This window comes from Melanerpes formicivorus, unplaced genomic scaffold (assembly GCF_026170545.1).
Source record: "Melanerpes formicivorus ecotype bairdi unplaced genomic scaffold, bMelFor1.0.p_v2 SCAF_27, whole genome shotgun sequence".
Taxonomy (NCBI): domain Eukaryota; kingdom Metazoa; phylum Chordata; class Aves; order Piciformes; family Picidae; genus Melanerpes; species Melanerpes formicivorus.
Window position 1 is genome coordinate 751,688 of NW_027142379.1, and position 24,111 is coordinate 775,798.

Sequence of the window (24,111 nt, forward strand, 5' to 3'; positions counted from 1 at the left end):
GAAAGAAAAGAGGGGAAGGGGAAAGAAAAGAGGGACAGGACTCATTCCTGCCTGCCTTTACTGACAACATCCAGCTTATTTACAGCCTCTCCCTGTGGGTCATGTTCTCCACTGGCTGCTGGGACTGGCCAGCTGAATGCAGAGGAATGATGATGGCATAAAACTGCCTGGAGCTGGGAATTATGGAGGGTGGGAGCTTGTAGTGCATTAGAAACACAGCTTGCAGTAACAAGCTGTGCAGTGTTCCAGCTCCTGGGAGGATTAATTACAGATGGTAGCTGTGACAGCTAAATCAAGGACCTCTCATCTTATGTAAACTTCATTAACCAAATCTAGGAGAGCTGAGCTGGGCTGGTGAGGGGAGGGAAGGAGAAGACTCTGTAGGAAGTTAATAAAACAACCCCACAACCTTTCAGTGTCTACATCCACTGGAAAAAGCCTTTCTTGAATGGGAGGATTTTAAACCACACATTTTTAACCATAAGCCTTGGTGGCCTGAATGAAGGACAACCTGCTGCTGGTGTCTGCTGAGCTCCTCTTGTATCTGATGTGCTAAATCCTTCCTGATGTCCTGCAGCCACCTCTATTTGATCAGCTCCTGCTTGTTGGTGGAGAGTCACAGATTGCATCAGGTTGGGAGGGAGCCTCAAAGGTCATCTTGTCCAGGTGCCCTGCAGGGAGCAAGGACATCTCCAGCTAGAGCAGGCCACATCGAGTCTGATCTTGAATGTCTCCAGGGATGATCTGAGATGAGATCTGAGAGGAGGAAGCACAGTGTGTCCTGAGACAGGCAACAGAGCTGGGCACGGGTCTGGAGAGCAGGGCTGGGGAGGAGCAGCTGAGGGAGCTGGTGGGGTTTAGTGTGGAGAAGAGGAGGCTGAGGGCAGACCTCATTCTCCCTGAAATGAGGCTGCAGTGAGGTGGGGGTTAGTCTCTTCCCTGTGGTATCAGGTGATAGAAGGAGAGGCAATGGCCTGGAATTGTGCCTGGGGAGGGTTAAGTTGGAGATGAGGAAAAGTTTCTTTGCTGCAAGAGTGGTCAGGGGTTGGAAGAGGCTGCCCAGGGAGGTGGTGGAGTCCCCAGCCCTGGAGGGTTTCTGGAAATGTGTGGCCATGGTTTGATGGCCATGGTGGTGCTGGGGTGAAGGTTGGACTCAATGACCCTGGAGATCTTTTCCAACCCAAACAGTTCTGTGATTGTGGGGTCAGCTTCATTGTTGGTGTGAAGGTTGATTATGGTTCAGGGTTTCTGGGAGGCTTTGATTCTAACTTTGGCTGCATGCTCATGTTTAAAAGGGAAGCCTTTCTGTATGCTGATAGCAGAAGAGATATTTGCTGGCTGCAAGAAGAATCCAGCAGATGCAGGCTTGCCACCTGAGGCTGTCATTCAACACTGCACTGAGTCACAGGCAGCTGGCTGCTGCTGCTGAAGGGGTTGGGCACCTTCCCCCTGCCTCCTGCAGAGGCAGAAGCCTGAATCAGGGGGAAGTGGAGAAAACCTCCTTGCTGAGTTAGCAAAGTGGATCTGCCCAGCACAGGGTCCTGTGAATGGCAGTGCTGGAGCTGGGAAGCAGGGCACAGAGGAGGAGGAGGAGAGGTCAGGGGAGAGAGTTCACAGGAGAGGCCACAGGGGGATTAGTTGATCTGTAACTCATCATTTCACCCTTAACTTGCTCCTTGCAGGAGTGAAGCACTGAAAGGCCAATTGAATTAACTGAGCTTTTACTTCCCAGGCAGGGAGAATTAACCCAGCAGGGAAAGCTAAGCTTCTGCTTTGGAGCATTTCTGCTTTCAGTGTGCTGTGTCTTGGTGGCCAGAGCCAAATGTTTGTGTTCTTGTTTAATTCAGTTGTTCCTTTGGAGCTGGGGTTGTTCAGCCTGGAGAAGAGAGGGCTCCAGGGAGACCCAATAGTGACCTTCCAGTACCTGAAGGGGGCTACAAGGAGGCTGCAGAGGGACTGTTTGCAAAAGCCTGCAGGGACAGGACAAGGGGCAATGGTTTGAAATGAGAGAAGAGCAGAGTGAGATTGGATGTGAGGAACAAGTTCTGCACCACAAGAGTGCTGGAACACTGCAACAGGTTGCCCAGGGAGGTGGTTGAGGCCCCATCCCTGGAGATCTTCAAGGTGAGGCTGCAGAAGGCTTTGAGCAACCTGCTCTAGTGGAGGATGTCCCTGCTGGCTGCAGAGGGGTTGGACTGGATGAGCTTTGGAGGTCCCTTCCAACCCCAAACCATTCTATGAATTGACTATTTCCCATCACCTCTCCATCCTCTCCCCAGTCCCTCTCTCTGGGCAGTGCTTTACTGGTGAGTTGTGTAGCTCCTGCAGGATCACAGAATCCCAGAGAGGTAGGGGTTGGAAGGGACCTCCAGAGATCATCCAGTCCAACCCCCCTGTCAGAGCAGGATCCCACAGGAATGGATCCAGGTGGGTTGTGATAGTCTCTAGAGAAGGAGTGGGGAAGCTAAAGCCAGGCTGTGAATTCTGGTTGTATTTTGCTTCTTTTCTCTGCTCTTTCAGCTGTAGAGTGACTCCCCTTGACCAGCAAAGGGTCAGCTGGATACAGGGTTCTGGGAGAATAAGACTGAGCATTTTAATGCATAAATTGAGGCTTTGGAGCTTGACTTTCCTGCCCTGGTCTGGAAAATGTTGACTTTAGAAAATTCCATCTTTCACTTGTAATTTAGGAGGGCTTAGGAGAGCAGCCACTCCTGCCTAGTGTTTCTTTGTTGAGGTAGGAAGCTCAACCTGCTGTACTCCTGAAATGCAGCAAAATGTCAAGCAGTGACATCATTTCAGCTGCTGTGTTGCCATTAAGTCTGGGAGATCAAGGGCATTCTTGTCCTTGAAGTACCCTCTGAGCTGGGAGAGGGCAGATTGAGACTGGAGATGAGGAAGAAATTCTGTACAGTGAGGGTGGAGAGGCACTGGCACAGGTTGCCCAGGGAGGCTGTGGATGTCCCTTCCCTGGAGGTGTTCAAGGCCAGGCTGGATGTGGCTCTGAGCAAGCTGGGCTGGTGGGAGGTGTCCCTGCCCATGGCAGGGGGTTGGACCTGGCTGATCTTGAAGGTCCCTTCCAACCCAACCCATTCTAGTGTTCATTTTTTCAGCTTTTAACACTTTTCCCCCCCCCCATGGTCTATTGCTGGGACACCTCTTGCTGTCTACAGACCCTGTCTGGGGAAACATTTTCACAGGATCATAGGATGGTCTGGGTTGGAAAGGACCTCCAAAGATGACCTAGTCCAACCCTGATGCAGTCAGAGTTGGCAGCAAGCATTTTCTGTTGGACTGGGCAGGCAGACAGATCAGGCACCTTGGGGGACCAGAGCCTAATGCCATATTTGCCCTTCTTAGAGAACCAGGCAGCCCTGGGATCTGTATCCACTTTGCCATCATGGGAGGAAGGCAGCACTCATCCTGCTTCCAGATGTCACTCTGAGGCTCTAAACCATGGGCACTAAACCAATGCCACTTCTGGAGCCTGTGACAGAGCTGAAAATCTCTCTTCTACCTCCAGGTCCCCTCTGCAGCCTTCACACTGATTCCCTTCAGCTTTGCCACTCAGCCTTTTGCTGGCTGTGTGGTTGCTGTGCATGCAGGAGATGAGGAGGAACTGGTTTGTGGCTCTTTCCCCGAGGGGCTGAGGGGGGAAAAGCCTTCTCTCTGCTTTTTTTCCCCAGCAGTGCTGTTCTGCAGCATGAGTGCTGTGGTCTCAAAGCACATCCAGAGCATAGATTGCCCTTAACCAAGGCTCTTTCTTGCCTGGTGGGGATTGTCCCTGTGTAATCATCACTTCTTCTAAAGCTGACACAAACTAATAGTGTCTGAGGTTACCAACCAATAAAATCCTTGTTTGCCAGTGCAGGAGATGCTAATGGTTTGAACTGTTGTCTCCTCCCTGTGAGCACCAGGCAGTGCCTGGCTTCAATAAGCATCAAGGGCAGAGGCTGTTTCATGTGAGAAAAGATAATTTGAAGCCCCAAATTGCAGGAGCTTGCAAGCTTTCAGGGCAAGACTCCTGCTGAAGCAAATACTTTTTAACCTGTGGATATCTGAGCAGGGACATCCTCCACTGGAGCAGGTTGCTCAGAGCCTTCTCCAGCCTCACCTTGAAGATCTCCAGGGATGGGGCCTCAACTCCCTCCCTGGGCAACCTGTTGCGGTGTTCCAGCAGCCTTGTGGTGCAGAACTTGTTTCTCACATCCAATCTCCATCTCCTCTCATTTCAAACCATTGTTCCTCATCCTGTCACTCTAAGCCCTTCCAAACAGTCCCTCTGCAGCCTTCTTGCAGCCCCCTTCAGGTACTTGAAGGCTGCTCTAAGTTCTCCCTGGAGCCTTCTCTTCTCCAGGATGAAGAAGCCCAGCTCCCTCAGCCTGTCCCATAGCAGAAGTACTGCAGCCCCCTGATCATTTTCTTGGCCCTCTGCTGGACCCTCTGCATCAGGTCCATGTCCTTCCTGTGTTGAGGGCTCCAGAGCTGTTCACCTCCAGGTGAGGTCTCACCAGAGCAGGCTGGTGGAATCCCCTCTCTTTTTCACAGTATCACTAAGGTTGGAAGAGACCTCAAAGATCATTGAGTCCAACCTATCACCACAGACCTCATTACCTGCTGTCCACTCTGCTTTTGATGCAGCTCAGACAGCCATTTGCCTTCTTGTCCTAACCTCCAACCTAAGCCTCCCCTGGCACAATTTCAGGCCATTTCCTCTCTTCTATCACCTGATACTAAGGAGATCAACCCCCACCTCTCTCCTACCTCCTTTCAGGGAGCTGCAGAGAGCAATGAGCTCTGCCCTCAGCCTCCTCTTCTCCATGCTGAGCACCCCCAGTTCCCTCAGCTGCTCCTCCCCAGCCCTGTTCTTCAGAGCCTTCCCCAGCTTCATTGCTCCTCTGAATGAAGCTGTTTCATCTGAGGGAGCATTGCCACCTGGTACATGGGGCTGTGTGTCTGATCTGCTTGCTAAACACCATGACTAGAAGTCCCAGCCTTGGTCATGGTGTTGTGTAGCTGCTAAGTGCTGTTCAGCCAGGCTGGGAAGGTTGTGTTTGGCTCCTGTCTGCTGTCAGCTCAGCAGATTTTCCACCCCTGCCTGCACTTTGTGAAGCTCTGCTTCAATCTCAGCCCTCCTGCATTATTTATTTTGTGACTAGGGAAATTTTCTCTCTGCATGTGTGACTGCTGGAGGGGAAAAAAAAAAGGCCCTGCACTGTGCTGGCTGGAAACAGCTGAGGGGTTGGTAGCTGTAACAACTGGCAGGGAAGTGAAGCCTTCCACAGCTGTCAGCCTGAAAGCAAAAGAGATGCCCTGGAGCAGGCTTTTTGGTATTCAACACTTCAGAGCACCTGTCTCCTACCTGATCCAGCACCCAGCTGTGCATTTGGCCTCTTTCTCTCTTTCTAAACTTCCTGCTGCTAGGAGTTTATGAACCAGGAATGGGCATAGTGCAGGCTTCTTAGCAAGGGAGGAGTTGTGCCTAGAGCAGAAGGACCTGGGAGGCCTGGTGGAGAAGTTCACCATGAGCCAGCAAGGTGCTCTCATGGTCAAGCAGGCCAACAGCATCCTGGGATGTGTTAGGAAGAGTGTTGCCAGCAGGTCAAGGGAGGTTCTCCTCCCCCTCTGCTCTGCCCCACTGAGGCCACATCTGCAGTACTGTGTCCAGCTTGGGGCTCCCTGATCCACCTTCTCCTTGCTGTACCTTGGAGCTCTCTGTACCACTGCCAGCTGGGCTTGCTCAGGGAAGAGATGTTCCAAGAAGAGCATTTTCTTGTTCTGAAGTGAATTATTCACCAGATCTGCAGAGCTGCTTCTACCTTTTTGTTCTCCTCTCAGGGGTGCTCGTGGAAATGGACAAAATCTTGTGTAGCCCTCACTTAGCTTTGTGCCAGCTCAATGTGGTCTGTTTCCTCAAACTGGGAAGTAGCTGTGTCTTGGGAAACAGGAGAAGACCCTCTGGTGTGTGTTGAGAACTGTTCCTCTGGCTAGGAAACAAGACCAGTGCCCAGCTGAGGAAAAGCTCCTCAGGAGCCAGCAGTGGTCACTGGCAGCCTGGAGGGCAGCTGAGTGCTGAGCTGCATCCAGAGCAGGGAGAGCAGCAGCATAGGAAGGGGATTCTGCCCCTCTGCTCTGCTGAGACCCCACCTGCAGCTCTGCCTCCAGTTCTGGGGCCCCCAGCAAAGGAGGGACACAGAACTGCTGGAGAGGGTCCAGAGGAGGCCACAAAGATGATCAGAGGGCTGTGGAACCTCCCCTATGGGGCCAGGCTGAGAGAGTTGAGGCTTCAGCCTGGAGAAGAGAAGGCTTCAGCCTGGAGAAGAGAAGGCTCCAGGGAGACCTTAGAGAAGCTTTCCAGTATCTGAAGGGGCTACAGGAGAGCTGGGGAGGGACTCTTGACAAGGGCTGGGAATTACAGGGTGAGGGGCATTGATTGAAGCTTGAGGAAGGGGAGACTGAAGTGGGAGATTAGGAAGAAATCCTTCCCAGTGAGGGTAGTGAGACACTGGCACAGGCTGCCCAGGGAGGGGTTCAAGGCCAGGTTGGATGAGGCCTGGAGCAGCCTGGGCTAGTGGGAGGTGTCCCTGCCCATGGTAGGGGGTTGGAGCTGGATGATCTTGAAAGTCCCTTCCAACTTAGACCATTCCTGGATTCTCTGACTAGCAGCAAGTGATTTTTGCAGACTCCTCTCTTGTGCAGAGCCCTCATGGCTCATAATCCCTCTGGCTGCATGGGCTTTGTGAAGGTGCTTTGTGTGTCCAGCAGGCAGCACAACTGAGAGATGACAGAATGCAGTGGTGGGTGCAGGGTCAGCTTACAGCTGTTGGCTTCTCTTCAAGGGAAAGCTGAGACAGAAATCACCACCTGGGTCAGCCTGCAGCCTGCTCTTGTTAAGGGCCATGAATGGGCTCCCAGGTGGAGCTTCTCCCATGCAGGGAAACACAGGCAGCAGGGCAGGCTGCAGTGCATAGCTGAGCTCAGGGAGGCAGCCAGGCAGAGCTTGCCTGGCCTTTTTTGTGTCCCCTGTGTCTACCAAGGGTTGCTGTTTGAGGTAGGTGGGCTCCAGTGTGTTATTCTGTGGGGAATGTTTGGGAAGCTGCTGTTGAACTTGAACTCTGGCTCCTGGTTGCTGTGACCCCTGCCAGTGGGCTGGCTGATCCTTGCAGCAGGTGACAGAGCTGTGGGAAACAGCAGCTGAAGAACTCTTGCCCTTGGAGAGGTCAGAACTTGGTAGTAACAGCTCTGTCTTCCTGCTGTAAGGAGGTGCCATTGGTGGGATCCACAGCAGGGACAGCTGCTGTCTGCCCTCCTTTTCCACTTTGCCTTTCAGTCCTAAACCATTTTTCCCCATGGGAAGAGCCAGACACTGGAATCCTGTCCCAGGGGAAGCAGTGGAGTCTCCTGCACTGGCCAGTTTTTATCTTCTGCAGGCCTGGCTTAGCACAGTCCCTTCTGAAAGAGACTCCTCTGAGCATCACAGGGAAAAAAATCCTGGCTCAAAGCAGGGATTTTCCTGCTTGAGAGGTGCAGTACCTGCTGCTCCTCTTCCTAGCATAAAGGGAAGGCTGATTTTAGGTGCCTGGAGACCAGGTCAGACTTAGTGCAATCAGGAGGAGCCTTTTTGCTTAGGATCACCTCCTGCTGTCTTGTGCTTTGAGACTTCTCATGGATATAGTTAAGAGTCAGAACTCCTCCTTTGGAGCTATTATTAAGAAGCAAGAAAGTGTCTGTGAGAGAGCTTCCCTGTTTCACAGCCATCAGCTCTAGGGATCAGCTGCACAAACTCAAGGAGGCTTTGGTTCATTCTGCCTGTTGGCACTGAGGTGCTGGAGAGTGGCCAGAGAAGGGCAACCAAGCTGGGGAAGGGTCTGGAGAGCAGGGCTGGGGAGGAGCAGCTGAGGGAGCTGGGGGTGTTCAGCCTGGAGAAGAGGAGGCTGAGGGCAGAGCTCACTGCTCTCTGCAGCTCCCTCAAAGGAGGTTGCAGTGAGGTGAGGTTGGTTTCTCCTCCCTAGTCTCAGGAGATAGAATGAGAGGCAATGGCCTGAAATTGTGCCTGGGGAGGCTTAGGTTGGAGAGGAGGAGAAGTTTCTTTACTGCAGGGATTGGAGCAGGGGGGAGGTGGAGTCCCCATCTCTGGAGGTGTTCAAGAAATGGATGGCCATGGCACTTGGGGCCATGGTTTAGTGGCCATGGTGGTGCTGGGTTGATGGTTGGGCTGGATGATCCTGGAGGTGTCTTCCAACCAAAACAGTTCTATGATTGTTCACCTGGCTCCTGCTGTAGAGCTTTTTCTTGGGCAAAGCTCCCACTGGAGGGTCAGCTGGGCATTAGCAGCTGATGACAAAGAACTCTCCCTTTGGTGTCACTCATCTTTCTCCCCCACCTTGGTTTGTTAGCAGGCCCTGCACCTGCTTGCTTCTGAGGTGCCTTCCACATTGGGGTTTTGAAAGCAGCTTTGCCATCTGTCTGAGGTGTCAGCTAATTGCCCTGTTTGGGGGTTTCATGGTTTGGTTCATGTTTTTAGAGCAGATGGTCCTGTTGTGGGGCACTGCTGGGACCTGGCTTTCTCCTTGGAGCTCCTTTGGGTTCCCAGTGGAAGTGAGACTGCTGTTAGGAGCAGACTGCAGTGTGCAGGGCTGAGTTCCAGCAGGGTTGGCCACCTGGTTTTGGCTCCTCTTTTGCTGGAAATTTGAGATCCAAGCCAGGACAAAATGCTCCCAACCTCACCACCCCTGGAAAACTGTAAAGCCTGGGAACCTTTGGGAGGCTTTCCCCAAATCCTCTTGTCCAAAGGTGTCCTTCCCAGGACAGTTGGATATTTCTTCTTTCTTCCTTTAAGAAGTCTAAAGTAGGTTTCTGGTCTTCTGGGTAAACCTTCCCTTAATTTGCATCCCCTCTTCCCTGCCTTTAACTATGGCAAGCTTCAAAATGTCTCTAATTAGGGAAAAGCAATTAAAAAAAGGGGCTTGTTTCTGAGGAGGGTTTGCCCCTGGCAGCTCGGAGGAGGAGGGTTTGCCCCTGGCAGCTCGAAGGAGGAGGGTTTGCCCCTGGCAGCTCGAAGGAGGAGGGTTTGCCCCTGGCAGCTCGAAGGAGGAGGGTTTGCCCCTGGCACCTTGAAGGAGGAGGGTTTGCCCCTGGCACCTTGAAGGAGGAGGGTTTGCCCCTGGCACCTTGAAGGAGGAGGCTTTGCCCCTGGCAGCTCGAAGGAGCAGGCTTTGCCCCTGGCAGCTCGAAGGAGCAGGCTTTGCCCCTGGCAGCTCGAAGGAGCAGGGTTTGCCCCTGGCAGCTTGAAGGAGCAGGGTTTGCCCCTGGCACCTTGAAGGAGCAGGGTTTGCCCCTGGCACCTTGAAGGAGCAGGGTTTGCCCCTGGCACCTTGAAGGAGGAGGGTTTGCCCCTGGCAGCTTGAAGGAGGAGGGTTTGCCCCTGGCACCTTGAAGGAGCAGGCTTTGCCCCTGGCAGCTCGAAGGAGCAGGCTTTGCCCCTGGCAGCTTGGAGGAGCAGGCTTTGCCCCTGGCAGCTCGAAGGAGCAGGCTTTGCCCCTGGCAGCTTGGAGGAGCAGGCTTTGCCCCTGGCAGCTTGGAGGAGCAGGCTTTGCCCCTGGCAGCTTGGAGGAGCAGGCTTTGCCCCTGGCAGCTTGGAGGAGCAGGCTTTGCCCCTGGCAGCTTGGAGGAGCAGGCTTTGCCCCTGGCAGCTTGGAGGAGGAGGGTGCTGTATGTGTGCTCCATGAGGCTGAAGGGTCTGATGCATCTGGGCAGCCACTGGAACGCGTTTAGAGGCTTTGGGCAAGGGTGAAATTGCTGCTGGCTCAGCCTTACACTTTCACAGCTGCAGGGTGGGAGGTTACAAGCCAGCTCTGCTGCACATGAATGGAGGCCAAACAGCCTCAGAGGCCTGGGAATTGCCACTTGACTGAGAATAAAGCACTGGCTTCGAGGCAGCAGCCCATCAGCTTCATCCACCGTGGCTGAAAAGCTGGGCAGTGTGCTCAGATGAAGATCTGAGGGCCTGTTTCAGCTCTGCCAAAGCAGGCTGGTAATGAATGTTACAACTCCTCCAAGTGTGCTTGATGTGCTGCATTTAATTGCATGTTCCTGCAAGCAAATGGCTCTTAGATCTCATGTAAAGGAATTAAATCCTAATGGCCTGACCAGAGAACACAAAGCCCTGTGACAGTTGGATGGATGATAATGGTTCCCTCAGTGCTGGAGATGTAAACAGACACTTCACACTCCATTTTCCATGCAACCCTGCTGTAACTCTGCCTGTGACTTGAAGGATTGGTTACCACCGAGGTTGTGGAAGGGGCTGAAGGCCTCAAAGACTTTTGGGCTTCAGTTGTCAGTAGTAAGCTCTTGAGGCATACCACCCAAGTCACAGAGGGCGATGGCTGGGGCTGGGAGGGTGAAGAACCACCCACAGGAGCAGCAGTTCCCACATCTGGGAACACCTAGGGAACCTGGATGTGCACAAGTCCATGGGGCTGGGTGAGATACATCCACGGGTCCTGAAGGAACTGAGGGTGTCTAGGACAAGGGGGGGTGGATGGAAGCTGAGGGAGAGCAGGGTTAGACTGGAGCTTAGGAAGAAGTTCTTCAGCATGAGGGTGGTGAGACTCTGGAGCAGGCTGCCCAGGGAGGCTGTGGCTGCCTCCTGCCTGGGGGTGTTCAAGGCCAGGCTGGATTGAGTCCAGCTGTGGGGCATCCCTGCCCATGCAGGGGAGGGTGGAGTAGGTGATCTCTCAGATCCCTTCCAGCCTGAGCCAGGACTGATTGTCCTGACTTAACCAGCTATGAAGAGGGAAGGAGAGAAGAAGAAGAAGGAGAGAGGAAGGCTGTGCTTGCTGTCTATAAAGTGCTGAGCAGACAAAGATCAAGTCATTGAGACAAGCCAAGTGTTTACCCAAGGGCACTGCTGGTGCCCCCATCCTTAGCAGGAGTGAAGTTCAGCTTGCCTGGAGGTCAGGATGAAATGAGGAGATTGTGGATCAGAGGCTTTTCAATTCCTGTTTATCTGCTGGAGAATCAAAGCAGGGCAAGGTGCAGCTTTGATGCAGGGTCAGACAGGGGGGTTGTTAAGTGCAGCTTTTGATTCATTAGCTGGGAGGAGAGGGAGGAGAGCTTGAGTGAGGGGGCACCAGGAGGAGTCCTTGTTTTCCTGGGAGTAAAGGCTGTGTTTCTGCTGGCTGGGCTGGGCTGCAGCATTTCAGAAGTGGGGAGTGATGCCTTTGTTTCTGGATTGCTGGCTGGCAGATGCTAAAATGACCTTCAGAAGGGCAGCTGTCTGCCATCACCCTCAGGATTTGTGTGGAGCACCTTCTCTGGTTCCTCTTTGCAGCCTTGCTCAAAGGCTTGTTCTGAACTGGCAGAGTGGAGATCCCCATAGGAGGAAGGTGCTTTGCTCACTGCTGGAAGTTGCCTCCTGTCTATTAACACACAGAATCACAGGATGGTAGAGGTTGGAAGGGACCTCCAAAGATTATCCAGTCCAAACCCCCTGCCAGAGCAGGGTCACCCAGGGCAGCTCACACAGGAACACATCCAGGTGGGTTTGGAATGTCTCCAGAGAAGGAGGCTCCACAACCTCTTTTGGCAGCTTGCTCCAGCTTGCCCCCATTGCCTCCTGTCCTGTCACAGCCTGGCTCTGTCCTCCCCACACTGCCCTACCTGCTTCTGTCTCCTTCCTTTGAATCTGTGCCATTTGCTGTTCAGTGGGAGCAAAGGATGAGGCAGGAATATTGTGTGTGACAGGCTGCTCCTCCTAGAACTTCCACCTTGCATCAGCCACTTTTCCTCTGCCTCTCTAGGAAATTTCAGTGCCACCTGGAAGGAAGGGACTTGCCAGACCCATCCATCTGAAATGCTGAAGTTGGTTAGCCTTGCTCAGATCCAGAGCTCAGCTCTTGGGATCAGATGTGTGACCAGTTAAAAGTGAGGGTTCAGCATCCAGGGGGACACATTCTGGAGAGAAAAGGTGATGTAGCCAGCAGGTCAAGGGAGGTGATTCTCCCCCTCTACCCCACTCTGGTGAGACCCCACCTGGAGCACTGCATCCAGTTGTGGAGCCCCTGGTACAGGAAGGATCTGGAGGTGATGGAAGGTGTCCAGAGATGTTACAGCAAGCAGCAGAAGTGACCAACAAAACAAAATGGGTGCAGGGGCAAGTGGGAAAGGGAGGGTAGGTGAAGTCAGATGGCCTGAATATTCCAAACTGAATGTATGATGGCAATGGGAAGTGGGAGGATAGCAGGGAGGAGAAAGGAGAAATGCCAGGAAAGAAGGACACCTGAGGAAGATGTGGAACCTGCTTCCCTTTCCCTCCCCCACATCCAAAGCCTGTTTTCCAAACCAGGACCTTGGCAGGCAGCTGAGTTTCAGTTCCTTGAGTGCACATAGCAGGGCTTAGTGGGGTCACAGAGTGAGGCTGGATTAACATTCTTCCCAGGCTCTCAGTTTTGGGTGGACTCTCTGATCTGTTCTTATCCCCTGCTCCACAGACTGGCATTAGTGGTACAAAAGGCCACAATGAAAAGGATCAGGGGCTGGAGCACCTCTGCTATGAGGACAGGTTGAGGGAGCTGGGGGTGTTCAGCCTGGAAAAGAGAAGGCTCCAGGGAGACCTTAGAGCAGCCTTCCAGTACCTGAGGGGGATTGAAGAAGGCTGCAGAGGGACTGTTTGGAAGGGCTTAGAGTGATAGGACAAGGGACAATGGTTTGAAATGAGAGCAGAGCAGGTTTAGGCTGGGTCTTAGGAGCAGGTTCTGCACCATGAGGGTGCTGGAGCATTGCAACAGGTTGTCCAGGGAGAATGTTGAGGCCTCATCCCTGGAGATCTTCAAGGTGAGGCTGGAGAAGGCTCTGAGCAACCTGCTCCAGTGGAGGATGTCCCTGCTGAGTGCAGGGGAGTGGGACTGAATGACCTTTGGAGATCCAACCCAACCCATTCTGTGAGTCTATGCAATGTGTGAGGAGGCAGCAGTTATTGCTGGCCAAGCATGAAGCAGCTCACAGCATGGCAGTGAGCGATCTCCAGGGCTGGCAGGTATCCATGGCAGTGCTGAGAGGGATGTGATGAAAGCTCCCTGCTAGTCTCCTGTCTCTGACCACGTGTGGACAGTGAATGCCTGAGGCTCTCTGCACCCACATTAGCAAGCCCTCAGTTCAGCTTCTTAAGCAACCAGAATGACAAGAGTTAACAAAAGCAAGTTCTCAGGTGGTGTTTCAGTAACATTCAGCCCATTCTTGCATGTCTGAGGATGGAAGGAAGATGCTCCTGCACCCTGAGCTGATGGGATGCATCTGTTATGCCTCTGCTGAAGATTCCAGAGGGCAGCTTCTGTAGATTAAGACAGCCCCACAGTGAAGGAGAGCAGTGTTTTGGTATAAAACTGTCCCTTTTTTAAACCATCAGCATCAGAGGGATTTAAGGACCACCCAGTCTGCTTTCAGGAGTCTAAGTAAGTGCTCCTGCATCTGCTCTTTCTTCCCCTTACTGCTCCTGTCACCCTTGCAGGCTCACCAGATAAATTGTTCCCAAGCTTCTTGCCCTGGGCTGCTTCTGAGCAAGCTGTTGAGTACTGAGATGGGGGAGAGAGAGAGAAATCCCCGTGCACGAGCTGCAGAGGTTGTGGTGATCCTTGTCCCTTAGCTGCCTTCTAGTCTGGGCAGTCAAATACTCCAGAATTGGTTTGGGTCTTTTTTCTGGGGAAGGCAAAATCCTTTCCTGATGGCTGCTGCCACTTCTCCAAGGGTTATTTGATTTGTTAATGACTGATGGCCAGTCCTGCTAATTAACACCATGGTGCTCCTCCTGCTGAGACCAACCCTGCCCTGCTCTTTTCCTTTCTCTCTCATCTATCTCACAGAGGGAGTTTAAATGCCTTAAGCAACTGTTTCTTATCCCTGCCTCCCTGAAGAGCAATGCTTCATGAGTCATCTCACCACCCTTTCCAGCCCTGCAGTTATTCTTTACCTCCACTGCATCCACTGGCAAAGCAATGTCTGTTTGTGCTCCCTCCTCTTGAACCTTTGTTGCACTGTCTGATGCCAGCCCCCTGGTGCCAAGCTGCAGCTGAGGGTGTCAACCAGATCTGCCTGATCTTGGGGAGACACTGGCACAGGTTGCCCAGGGAGGTTGTGGATGCCCCCTCAACAAAGCTGAAAGCCACACAGTGCCAAAGCACCCATCCAGGATCTTCCCTCACAGAGATCAAGGAGGCTGACCCATGGCACTGAACACCCTGACAAGATCATAGATTCACAGAATGGGTTGGGTTGGAAAGGACCTTGAAAGATCAGCCAGTTCCAACCCCCTGCCATGGGCAGGGACACCTCCCACCAGCCCAGGCTGCTTGGCCTTGGACACCTCCAGGGAGAAGGCATCCAGAGCCTCCCTGGGCCACCTGTGCCAGTGCTTCCCCACCCTCACTCTCAAGACTCTCAAGACTTTCTTCCTAATTTCTTATCTATCACAAAAGGTCACAAAGACCTTCTCAGAAGCACACACAGAATCTTTGCCCTTTCCAGGATGTTTTCAGCCTAATTCTGTTTTCCAGCCTGTGGTTCCTGTGTGCCAAAGCCAATTAATGGAATCATTTGTAACAGAAGGCAGCACTGAGCCTGCCTCTTTGAGTAAACTCCTAAGCTGTTACCAGCCTCTTGCTGCCATTAATTTCAATTTGTTTGGGCATAAAATTATCACTTGTTAAATCCTGAGAGCCACCACTGAACCAGGAGCTCTTGAAGCAGTGCTAGAGGACTAGGCTGCTGTGAGGACAGGCTGAGGGAGCTGGGGTTGTTCAGCCTGGAGAAGAGAAGGCTCCAGAGAGACCTTAGAGCAGCCTTCCAGTACCTGAAGGGGCTCCAAGAAGGCTGCAGAGGGACTGTGTGCAAAGGCCTGCAGGGATAGGAGGAGGAGCAATGGTTTGAAATGAGAGGAGAATCAGTTTGGATGTGAGGAACAAGTTCTGCACCATGAGGCTGCTGGAACACTGCAACAGGCTGCCCAGGGAGGGAGTTGAGGCCCCATCCCTGGAGAGATTCAAGGTGAGGCTCTGAGCAGCCTGCTCTAGTGGAGGATGTCCCTGCTGAGTGCAGGGGGGTTGGGCTGGATGATCTTTGGAGGTCCCTTCCAGCCCACCCCACTCTGTGGTTCTCTGACATGGAGGCAGCCTGCACAATCCCTTCTTCCACAGCCTTCTCCTCTCCAGGCTGCTCCTCAGCTTTTTTTGTGTGCAGTGACCAAGTCTTTGTTCCCTAAGATGAATGACTGTTGCAGGGGGCCAATTCCCCCTTTGAAGGAGAGAGAGAGAGAAGCAGTTTATTGATCTGCTGTGGGGGGCAGCAGAGATGGAAGATAAGGACATAAAGGGCTGTGTTTTCTGTATGAGGGATTGCTGTGCTTGGGCCCAGGCTCACAATGGTGGGGTTTGAGGTGTATAATTCCTGGCTTTGCCCTTTGAAAGGATGTCTCCTAAATAGCCAGCTTGGAGCTGGAGATACCAATATATTTGTTCAAGTGGCTTGTAAAATGGCTTTGGAGTGTATTGGTGCCTTCAAGAAGCAGCAGCAGAGTTATGTTTCACCCAGTGCAGTGCTTTGAGGGCCTATTGCAGCTGACTTTAGCTGAAGAGTAATTCCTTTCCTTGCTGAGTCAGCTGCCTGAGCTGCAGTGATTTTCATGCCCTGATCTTTTGGGGAGAAAAAGCTCAGGCTGTTCTGTTCACTCTGCCCCAGCCAGATGCACTTCATGTTGAAGCATCTGACCCAGCATAGCTTCTGTTCCATAGAGTTCTGGAATGCTTTGGGTTGGAAGGGACCTTGAAGATTCACAGATTCATTGAATGGTTTAGGTTGGAAGGGGCCTTCAAAGATCAGCCAGTTCCAACCCCCTGCCATGGGCAGGGACACCTCCCACCAGCCCAGCTTGCTCCAGGCCTCATCCACCCTCTCCTTGAACACCTCCAGGGAGGGGACATCCACAGCCTTCCTGGGCAGCCTGTGCCAGTGTCTCCCCACCCTCACTGTACAGAGTTTCTTCCTCATCTCCAGTCTTGATTTCCCCCCCTCAAGCTCAAAGCCATTGCCCCTCATCCCATCACCCCAAGCCCTCCCTCCCTCCTTTGCAGGAGCTGCTCAGTCAAGCACCCTGGGGCTGATACCCATTCAGGGCTCACTGAGGGGTGGATGTTTGAAGTGTACCAGGTGGCAGGTTAGGGGAATAAAGCAGCAGGGAGACCCCAAATGTTCTTCTGGCTGCTAAGGGGAATTGCTGGTGTGTGCAGTTCATCAAACCTCACACTCCATTTGGCATGGATAAGATTTGCAGCAGAAGAAACTGGAAGGAGAAAAAAAAACCCAAACACCTTTCTTGTTTAATGATCATCTCCCTGTGAGCCCTTCCTAAGTGCACTGCAGCAAAGGCAGCTGCACCAAGGGCTTCCTCGTGGCCAGATGGCATCAATCATAGAGTCAGAGATTTGGTTTGGTTGGAAGATACCTTCAAGATCATCCAGTCCAACCATCAGCCTAACACCACCATGGCCACCAAACCATGGCCCCAAAGTGCCATGGCCACACCTTTCTTGAACCCCTCCAGGGATGGGGACTCCACCACCTCCCTGGGCAGCCTCTTCCAACCCCTGACCACTCTTGCAGCAAAGGAATTTTTCCTCATCTCCAACCTAAGCCTCCCCTGGCACAATTTCAGGCCATTGCCTCTCCTTCTATCCCCTGAGGCTAGGCAGGAGATGCCTCTGAATGGCTTTCATCTCTTCATCACTCCATTACTGGGCATCCCCACAGAGCCTCCTTTACCTTTGGGTTTATTCTGCCAACTGCTGTTGTCAGCTAATTGGAGTGGAACTGATCAATGCAAGCAGAGCTCCTGCACTGCCAAGTCTCCTCACTTGGCTGCTGCTGGGTGATGCTGGTAATTGTCACCCAAAGAGCCATTGCTCTGGGCTCTGCCCACCATTGCAGCAGGGCAGCTGGGTGTTCCTCATGCCCAGACACCTGAGAGCTGCCCTCCCTCAGCTGTCCCTGGCAGAAGAGCACTTGTAGAGTCACAAAATGGCCTGGATGGGAGAAGACCTTTAAGGTCAAGTTCAACTGTTAGCCTAACACTGAGAAGTCCTTGACTAAACCATATCCCTTAGCTGGAGTGGGTCCAGAGGAGGCCATGATCATGATCAGAGGGCTGGAGAACCTCACCTGTGGGGACAGGCTGAGACAGTTTGGGGCTGTTCAGCCTGGAAAAGGGAAGGCTGCAGGGAAAACTCAGAGCAGCCTTCCAGTACCTGAAGGGAGCTACAGGAGAGCTGGGGAGGGACTTCTGGCAAGGGCTGGGAGTGCCAGGATGAGGCACAAGGGCTTTGAGCTTGGAGAGGGGAGATTGAGTCTGGAGATTAGGATGAAATTCTTGACACTGAGGCTGGTGAGACTCTGGCACAGGTTGTCCAGGGAGGCTGTGGATGCCTCCTGCCTGGAGGTGTTCAAGGCCAGGTTGGATGAGGCCTTGAGCAAGCTGGGCTGGTGGGAGGTGTCCCTGCCCATGGCAGGGGGTTGGAGCTGGATGATCTTGAATGTCCTTTCCAACCCAACCCATTCTATGTGTCTATGTGTCCAAGCTTGATTCCTGGCTGACATCAAGGCTTTAGCTGTAGGCTGCTGTGCTCACCCTGCTTGGTAACTGCAGCAGCAGCAGTGAGCAGCTCCAGCAGCCTGGCATGCTCCAGGGGACAATGCAGCATCCAGCAGCATTTTAGGGATTGGTTGAATATTTCCATCAAGCTGTAAGAAAAAGAAAGGGAGCTGGGGGGGAGGACAGAAACCAGCTGTTGGATGCTTTTTCCTTCCACAGTCACTGCCCCAGAACAGAGCCTGGGCTGCTGTCTGGTGTGCTGAGCCCCTGTGCTAAGCAGAGTCTGATCATGTTACAGAGGCTTTTTGCTTATTAATAGCAGACTCCACTTATTTTGGTTTGTTGGGTGGGATTTTTGCTGAGGCAGAGGAGGAGCAGGTGCAGCTCTATGGGGTTAGGACAGTGAGTCAAAAAGCTGTGCTTGGAGACATTTAGAATCCTGGAACAGTTTGGGTTGGAAAAGCTCTTTCAGATCATCAAGTCCACCCAGTCTCTAACTCTACCAAGTCTGGGGCTAAACCATGGCCCTCAGCACCTCAGCCTCTTGGAAACACCTCCAGGGATGGGGACTCCACCACCTCCCTGGGCAGCCTCTTCCAGACTTTGAGAAGCTTTTTAGGGAAGCAGTTTCTTCTGATGTCCAACCTAAACCACCCCTGGTGCAACTTGAGGCCATTTCCTCACATCCCCTGATACTAGGGAGAAGAGACCAACCCCACCTCACTCCAACCTCCTTTCAGGGATCCACAGAGAGCAATGAGGTCTCCCCTCAGCCTCCTCTTCTCCAGGCTGAACAACCCCAGTTCCCTCAGCTGCTCCTCACCAGCCCTGCTCTCCAGACCCTTCCCCAGCTTTGCTGCCTTCTCTGGACCTGCTGCAGCATGTCAAGGTCTTTCCTTTAGTGAAGTCTCCAGCTTCATTTGGGTCTTTCTGTGCTCTGGTAAATGTGACAGGAGGAGGGGCAATAGACACACACTGGAACCCAGGAAGTTCTACCTCAACATGAGTTAAAACTGTTAGAGTGGCAGAGCCCTGGAGCAGGCTGCCCAGAGAGGTTGTGGAGTCTCCTTCTCTGGAGACTCTCAAGAGATCTGGATGTGTCTCTGTGCAACCTGCCCAAGGTGATCCTGCTTTAGCAGGGGGGTTGGACTTGATGACCTCCAGAGGTCCCTTCCAACCCCCACCACTCTGATTCTGCAAGCAGCAAAGCATGAGTGCTCACAGCTGCTCTGGGCTCCCACTGCCACTCTGTCTGCTCTTTGTCTCTTCAGCTTATTCCTTGCTTCACCCTCCTGTGTTTTTACTGCTGATTGCTTTCTTGCCTCCTTCTCCTCTTAGCCTTTTCTCCATGTGCAGCCTACCTGGTTTCTTTCTTGCCTCCTCCTCCTCTTGGCCTTTTCTCCATGTGCAGCCTCCCCTGGTTGCTTTCTTGCCTCCTTCCCCTCTTAGCCTTTACTCCATGTGCAGCTCCTCCTGTTTGCTTTCTTGTCTCCTTCTCCTCTTAGCCTTTTCTCCATGTGCAGCTCCTCCTGGTTGCCTTCTTGCCTCCTCCTCTTAGCCTTTTCTCCATGTGCAGCTCCTCCTGGTTGCTTTCTTGCCTCCTCCTCTCAGCCTTTTCTTCCCATGCAGCTCTTTTGCTGTCTCCCTTGCCTGGCTCATCAGTATTCTCCAAACCCTGTGCTGTGCTCCCTGTGTCTTGGGGTTTTATTGTATTTCATCTTGTGTTTGCCTGCCTGTGAGCTCTGAAGGTCTGTGAGCAGGTCTTGCTCTCTCTTTGGCTCCTGTTCTGCACAGCAGCCAAGTGATGTAGAGATCTCCTCCTGCAGCGTCTTCAAATCAGGATTTCCTTTCTTCTTCTTCTTCTTTTTTTGTTGCTGCAGGGAAATCCAAAGAATGAATAAATGAGAGTGGCACTGCTTGGTGCTTTAAGGAGTGCTTTCCATCTTCAAAGTGCTCAGTGCAGAGCAGTTCATTATTTATCCTGTTAATTATATTAGCACTCAGAAGGGAAAAGCTCCTTCAGCTGGCGTTGATAAACACGTCCTTAACAGGACAGGAATTCAATGCTGAGCTTGGAGGAGGTAATTTGTCCACGGAGCTACTGTGCCTTGGGGAAGATGTCAGGTAGATACACAGCAGCTCTCCCAAGTGTCCAAAAAGGTAGGCATTGGTAAGGGCAACACTTGAATCCTCGGTTCAGTTTTGGGCTCCTCACTCCAAGAAGGACATTGAAGGGCTGAAGTGGGTCCAGAAAAGGGAAACCAAGCTGGGGAAGGGTCTGGAGAACAGGGCTGGTGAGGAGCAGCTGAAGAAACTGGGGTTGTTTAATGTGGAGAAGAGGAGATTGAGGGGAGGCCTTCTGGCTCTTTACAGCTCCCTGAAGGGAGCTTGGACCATCTTTGTTACCCTCTCGTGGACCCCTGGCTCTAAGGTCGCCCTGGAGCCTTCCCTTCTCCAGGCTGAACAACCCCAGCCTGTCCTCACAGCAGAGGTGCTCCAGCCCCCGATCACTTTCATGGCCCTCCTCTGGACCCACTCCATCAGGTCCATATCCTTCCTGTGTTGAGGGTTTCAGAGGTGGAGGATGGTAGGGAAGGCATAAAGGTGCAAATAGATTGATTTAGTCCAAACTGCTGAATGTATGGCCAGGTATGGGCAGGCTCTACCTGGTCATGCTTACTCCAAAACACCACAAAGGGGACTCTAAGCAAGCAGTCAGGCAGATTTGGAAGTAGCTGTCACCACCATTCCATCAGTGCACCCAGCTGGAAGAGCCACAGCTAATTCACAAGGATTTCCACCACCCCTGCTTGACCTCTTTTCCATTCCCTTCATGCTGAGGTCGTGATCTCACGCTGCCAGAATGCTTTCATAAGGCAGCTCAGCCCCTCAGCCACTTGCTTTGACACTTGCCAGACTTCTCCTTCCCCCCTGCCAGCTGCTCCAAGGTCTGAGCAGCCACTTGGGACTCACTGCCTTCAGTAGGCTGCTTGGAGACCAAAGCCTTCTTTCTGTCTCCTTCTGAACTTCCAGCCATCCTGATACCAAACAGCAGCAGCAGCCCAGAGAAGCAGCCAGGTCTGCCTGTCACCCCCTCCCCAGGCTAACATCCTGCTCCTCTGCACTGTGCCTTCACCCACACCAAGTCCCCTTTCTCTGGCAACTTAGGGAAGCAACCAGTAACTACAAACTGGGTCTGAATGAGACAATCACTATGCTTCTATCTAATTACCTGGGTTTAAAAGCCTTCAGTTAAATCCCTTGTGCTCTGTAGGCCTAACTCAATCCTGCTGTCTGTTTGCAGAATGACACCATTTGGAAGCCAGATTCTTGCCAGAACTGCCACTGCCACAGCAATATTGTCACCTGTGAACACACTGTCTGCAAGCACCCTCAGTGTGACTTTCAGAAGGTAAGGTAGAGCTTGCAAGTGTCCCAGTGACAGCTGTCCTGTTCTGGCTGCTCCCAGTTTTCCCCCTGCTTTACACCCCTAGCATAGTCAAAATGCTTGTGTGGGTGCACCACACTGTTACACATGAAGGTATGATGGGAGCATGGGGGTAGCTGGTCCTACATCCCCTGTGGCAGCAAAGCTCCTCTTGAATCAAGAGGGACACCCCAAGGGAGTGCAGCTTGAGGTATTTCCCTGGAGGACCTGGCAGAGAGTTGCTGCTTGCATATCTTTGTGCCTCATGGTGACAGCTGCTGGGTCAACCTTCTGGGCTCAGCTGCCTCCCTGCAGCTCCCTTTGGAAAGTCTGATGGCAGCAGGATTTGGGGGAAGCAAGAGGGAGCAGTGGGAGCCTGCTGGGTCTCCCAGGGTTTATTAGAGTGCCCAGAGTCAGGCACAGCCACTTCTCCTTCTCACAGGCTTGTGTGAGCAGCACACAAACCAAACCCAGCGTGGGAAGCCTTTGTCTCCTTCAGCACTCCACAGCCAGAGGCTTGCTGTTGGAACAGGTTGTGGCCAACATGATCTGGTCCCCTAGAGGAAGCCCCTGAGCTGGGTTCAGACCTCGCAGCATGAGCCCAGCTTCCAGTCAGCCTTCATGGGAAGGTGGAGCTGGGACTGCCTCAAGCGTGCAGATGAAGACTTTCCACTTGCATGAGCAACAACAGAGCTGAGCTTGTCTGGCTTCCAGGTTCCTCTGCCTTGGGATTGTCACTGAGCTTTCATTGTCTCCTGTTTGCCTCTCTCTCTCTGAGCCTTCATTACTGGTTACAGTTAATTGGCCATGGAATTGGGCTTGCAGTCACATCTGGATTCCTGGGGTAGCACGCATGGCTGACAATGGAAATCAGTGCTTGGAGGGGCACTGCCAATAGCATTAGAGGGCTGGAGGAAGCAGGTGAAAACTCCTCACCAATGTGACAGCATCACCAGGGAGAGAATTCTGATTCTGCCTGGGTTTTCCCCCCATTATTATCCCTGTGTGTTGGTAGAAGCAAGGCTGAAATGGTAGGAAGTTTGGTGCTAAAGAGGAGAGGAATGATAATAATAACAAAAGAGTGGCACAGCTGATGATGGTAATGAGGTACTAATAATAATGAGATAATAATGGTGATAAGAAGTAGAGATAATAAGAATAATAGGAGGGGGCTGAGAGTAGCCCTGAAGAAAAAGCCTTGGGGGTGCTGATGGATTGAGAAGCTCCCCAGGAGCCAGCAGTGCCCTCATGCAGCCCAGCAGGCAGCTGTGTGCTGGGTTGCAGCCAGAGGAGTGTGGGCAGCAGGGCAAGAGAGGGGATTCTGCCCCTTGACTCTGCTCTGCTGAGACCTCACCTCCACTACTGCCTCCAGTTCTGGTGTCCCCAGCATAAGGACACAGAGCTGCTGGAGTGAGTCCAGAGGAGGCCACAAAGATGATCCAAGGGCTGGAGCAGCTCTGCTGTGAGAACAAGCTGAGGGTGGTGAGGGTGTTCAGCCTGGGGAAGAGAAGACTCCAGGGGACCTTAGAGCTGCCTTCCAATAGCTGAAGGGATCCTGCAGGAAGGCTGCAGAGGGAGTTTCCTAAGGGTGTCTAGAGACAGGCCAAGGAGGAATGGTTTGAAGCTGAGGGAGAGCAGGGTTAGACTGGAGCTGAGGAAGAAGTTCTTCAGTATGAGGGTGGCGAGACTCTGGCACAGGCTGCCCAGGGAGGCTGTGGCTGCCTCCTCCCTGGGGGTGTTCAAGGCCAGGTTGGATGAGGCCTTGAACCTAGTTGAGAGGTGTCCCTGCCCAAGGCAGGGGGTTGGAGTTGATCTCGAAGGTCCCTTCCAACCTGAGCCATTCAACTCCATTATCACCTTGAAAGGTTGGGGCAGATGATCCTCAGGGTCCCTTCCAGCCTGGCACCCTGATTCTGTAGTTCTCTGATTTTATGTCAGCTGCTCATTGGATTCTTCTCTCTTTGCAGGGTGAAGTGCTCCAAATAGCCCCCAACAAGTGCTGCCCACACTGTGCCTCCCCAGCTGAAGGGCTGTGCCAGCATGAAGGACAGGTCCACAGCGTGAGTGCTCCCTCACCTTCCTCAGCAGGGAGGATCCTCCCCAGTTCCTAGCTGTTTGGTTCCCAGCAGTGCAGGATGCTTAGCTGATGTGCAGGACAGGTCATGGAGCTTATCTTCCTTCACTGTCAAATGGGGTAAAGTCTAATGAAGAGTGTAGAAGTGGAATGAAATTCCACGTGGGCAGGGGTAAAGGCCTGAATCTGGGGAACAACCTCATGGTGGGGCTGATGTGTTGGGCAGCAGCTCTGAGGAAAAGGATCTGGGAGTCTGGTGGACAATAGGATGATCATGAGCCAGCAATGTGCCCTTATGGCCAAGAAGGTCAATGGCATGCTGTGGTGCATCTAGAAGTGTGGCCAGCAGATCAAGAGAGGTTCTCCTTTCCCTTCTACTCTGCCCTGGTGAGGCCACATCTGGAGTACTGGGTCCAGTCCTGGGATCCCCAGCTCAAGAAGGGCAGGGACTTGCTGGAGAGGGGACAGCAAAGGGCTGCAGAGATGCTGAGAGGACTGGAACAGCTCTGTGATAAGAGACTGAGAGAATTGAGGCTTCTTAGTCTGGAGAAGAGCAGCCTGAGAGGGAATTTCATCAATGCTGATCAATACTTCAAGGGTGGGTGGCAGGAGGATGGCAGTAGGCTTTGCTCAGTGGTGCCCAGGGACAGGAGAAGGGGCAGTGGGCACAAAGGTGGACATCAGAAGTTTCATCTAAACATGAGGAGGAACTTCAATTTAAAGGTGCTGGGGTCCTGGTGCAGGCTGCCCAGAGAGGTGGTGGAGTCTCCATCTCTGGAGTCATTCAGAACCTGCCTGGATGTGTTCCTGTGTGGCCTTCTCTTGCTGCCCCTGCCTTGGCTTGATACTCTCCAGAGGTCCCTTCCAACCCCTACCATTCTGAGCCTGTGAAAATGAACAGGAATTGGGCCAGCAGGGTTTGCAAACAGCTGAGGGAGTGTCCTGCTTGGCTTGAGAGAAGCTTCCCCCTCCTTG

At 52.8% G+C, this 24,111-nt stretch overlaps 1 protein-coding gene across 1 annotated transcript in view; it reads left to right on the plus strand.

The window, feature by feature from the left end:
• Positions 1-24,111, plus strand: part of FRAS1 (Fraser extracellular matrix complex subunit 1) — a 143,765-nt gene that overhangs the window by 20,418 nt on the left and 99,236 nt on the right. The window contains exons 3-4 of the mRNA XM_068154044.1: positions 20,940-21,047; positions 23,030-23,122. Coding sequence (XP_068010145.1) covers positions 20,940-21,047; positions 23,030-23,122 — 201 coding nt within the window. The remainder of the gene's footprint in view (positions 1-20,939; positions 21,048-23,029; positions 23,123-24,111) is intronic.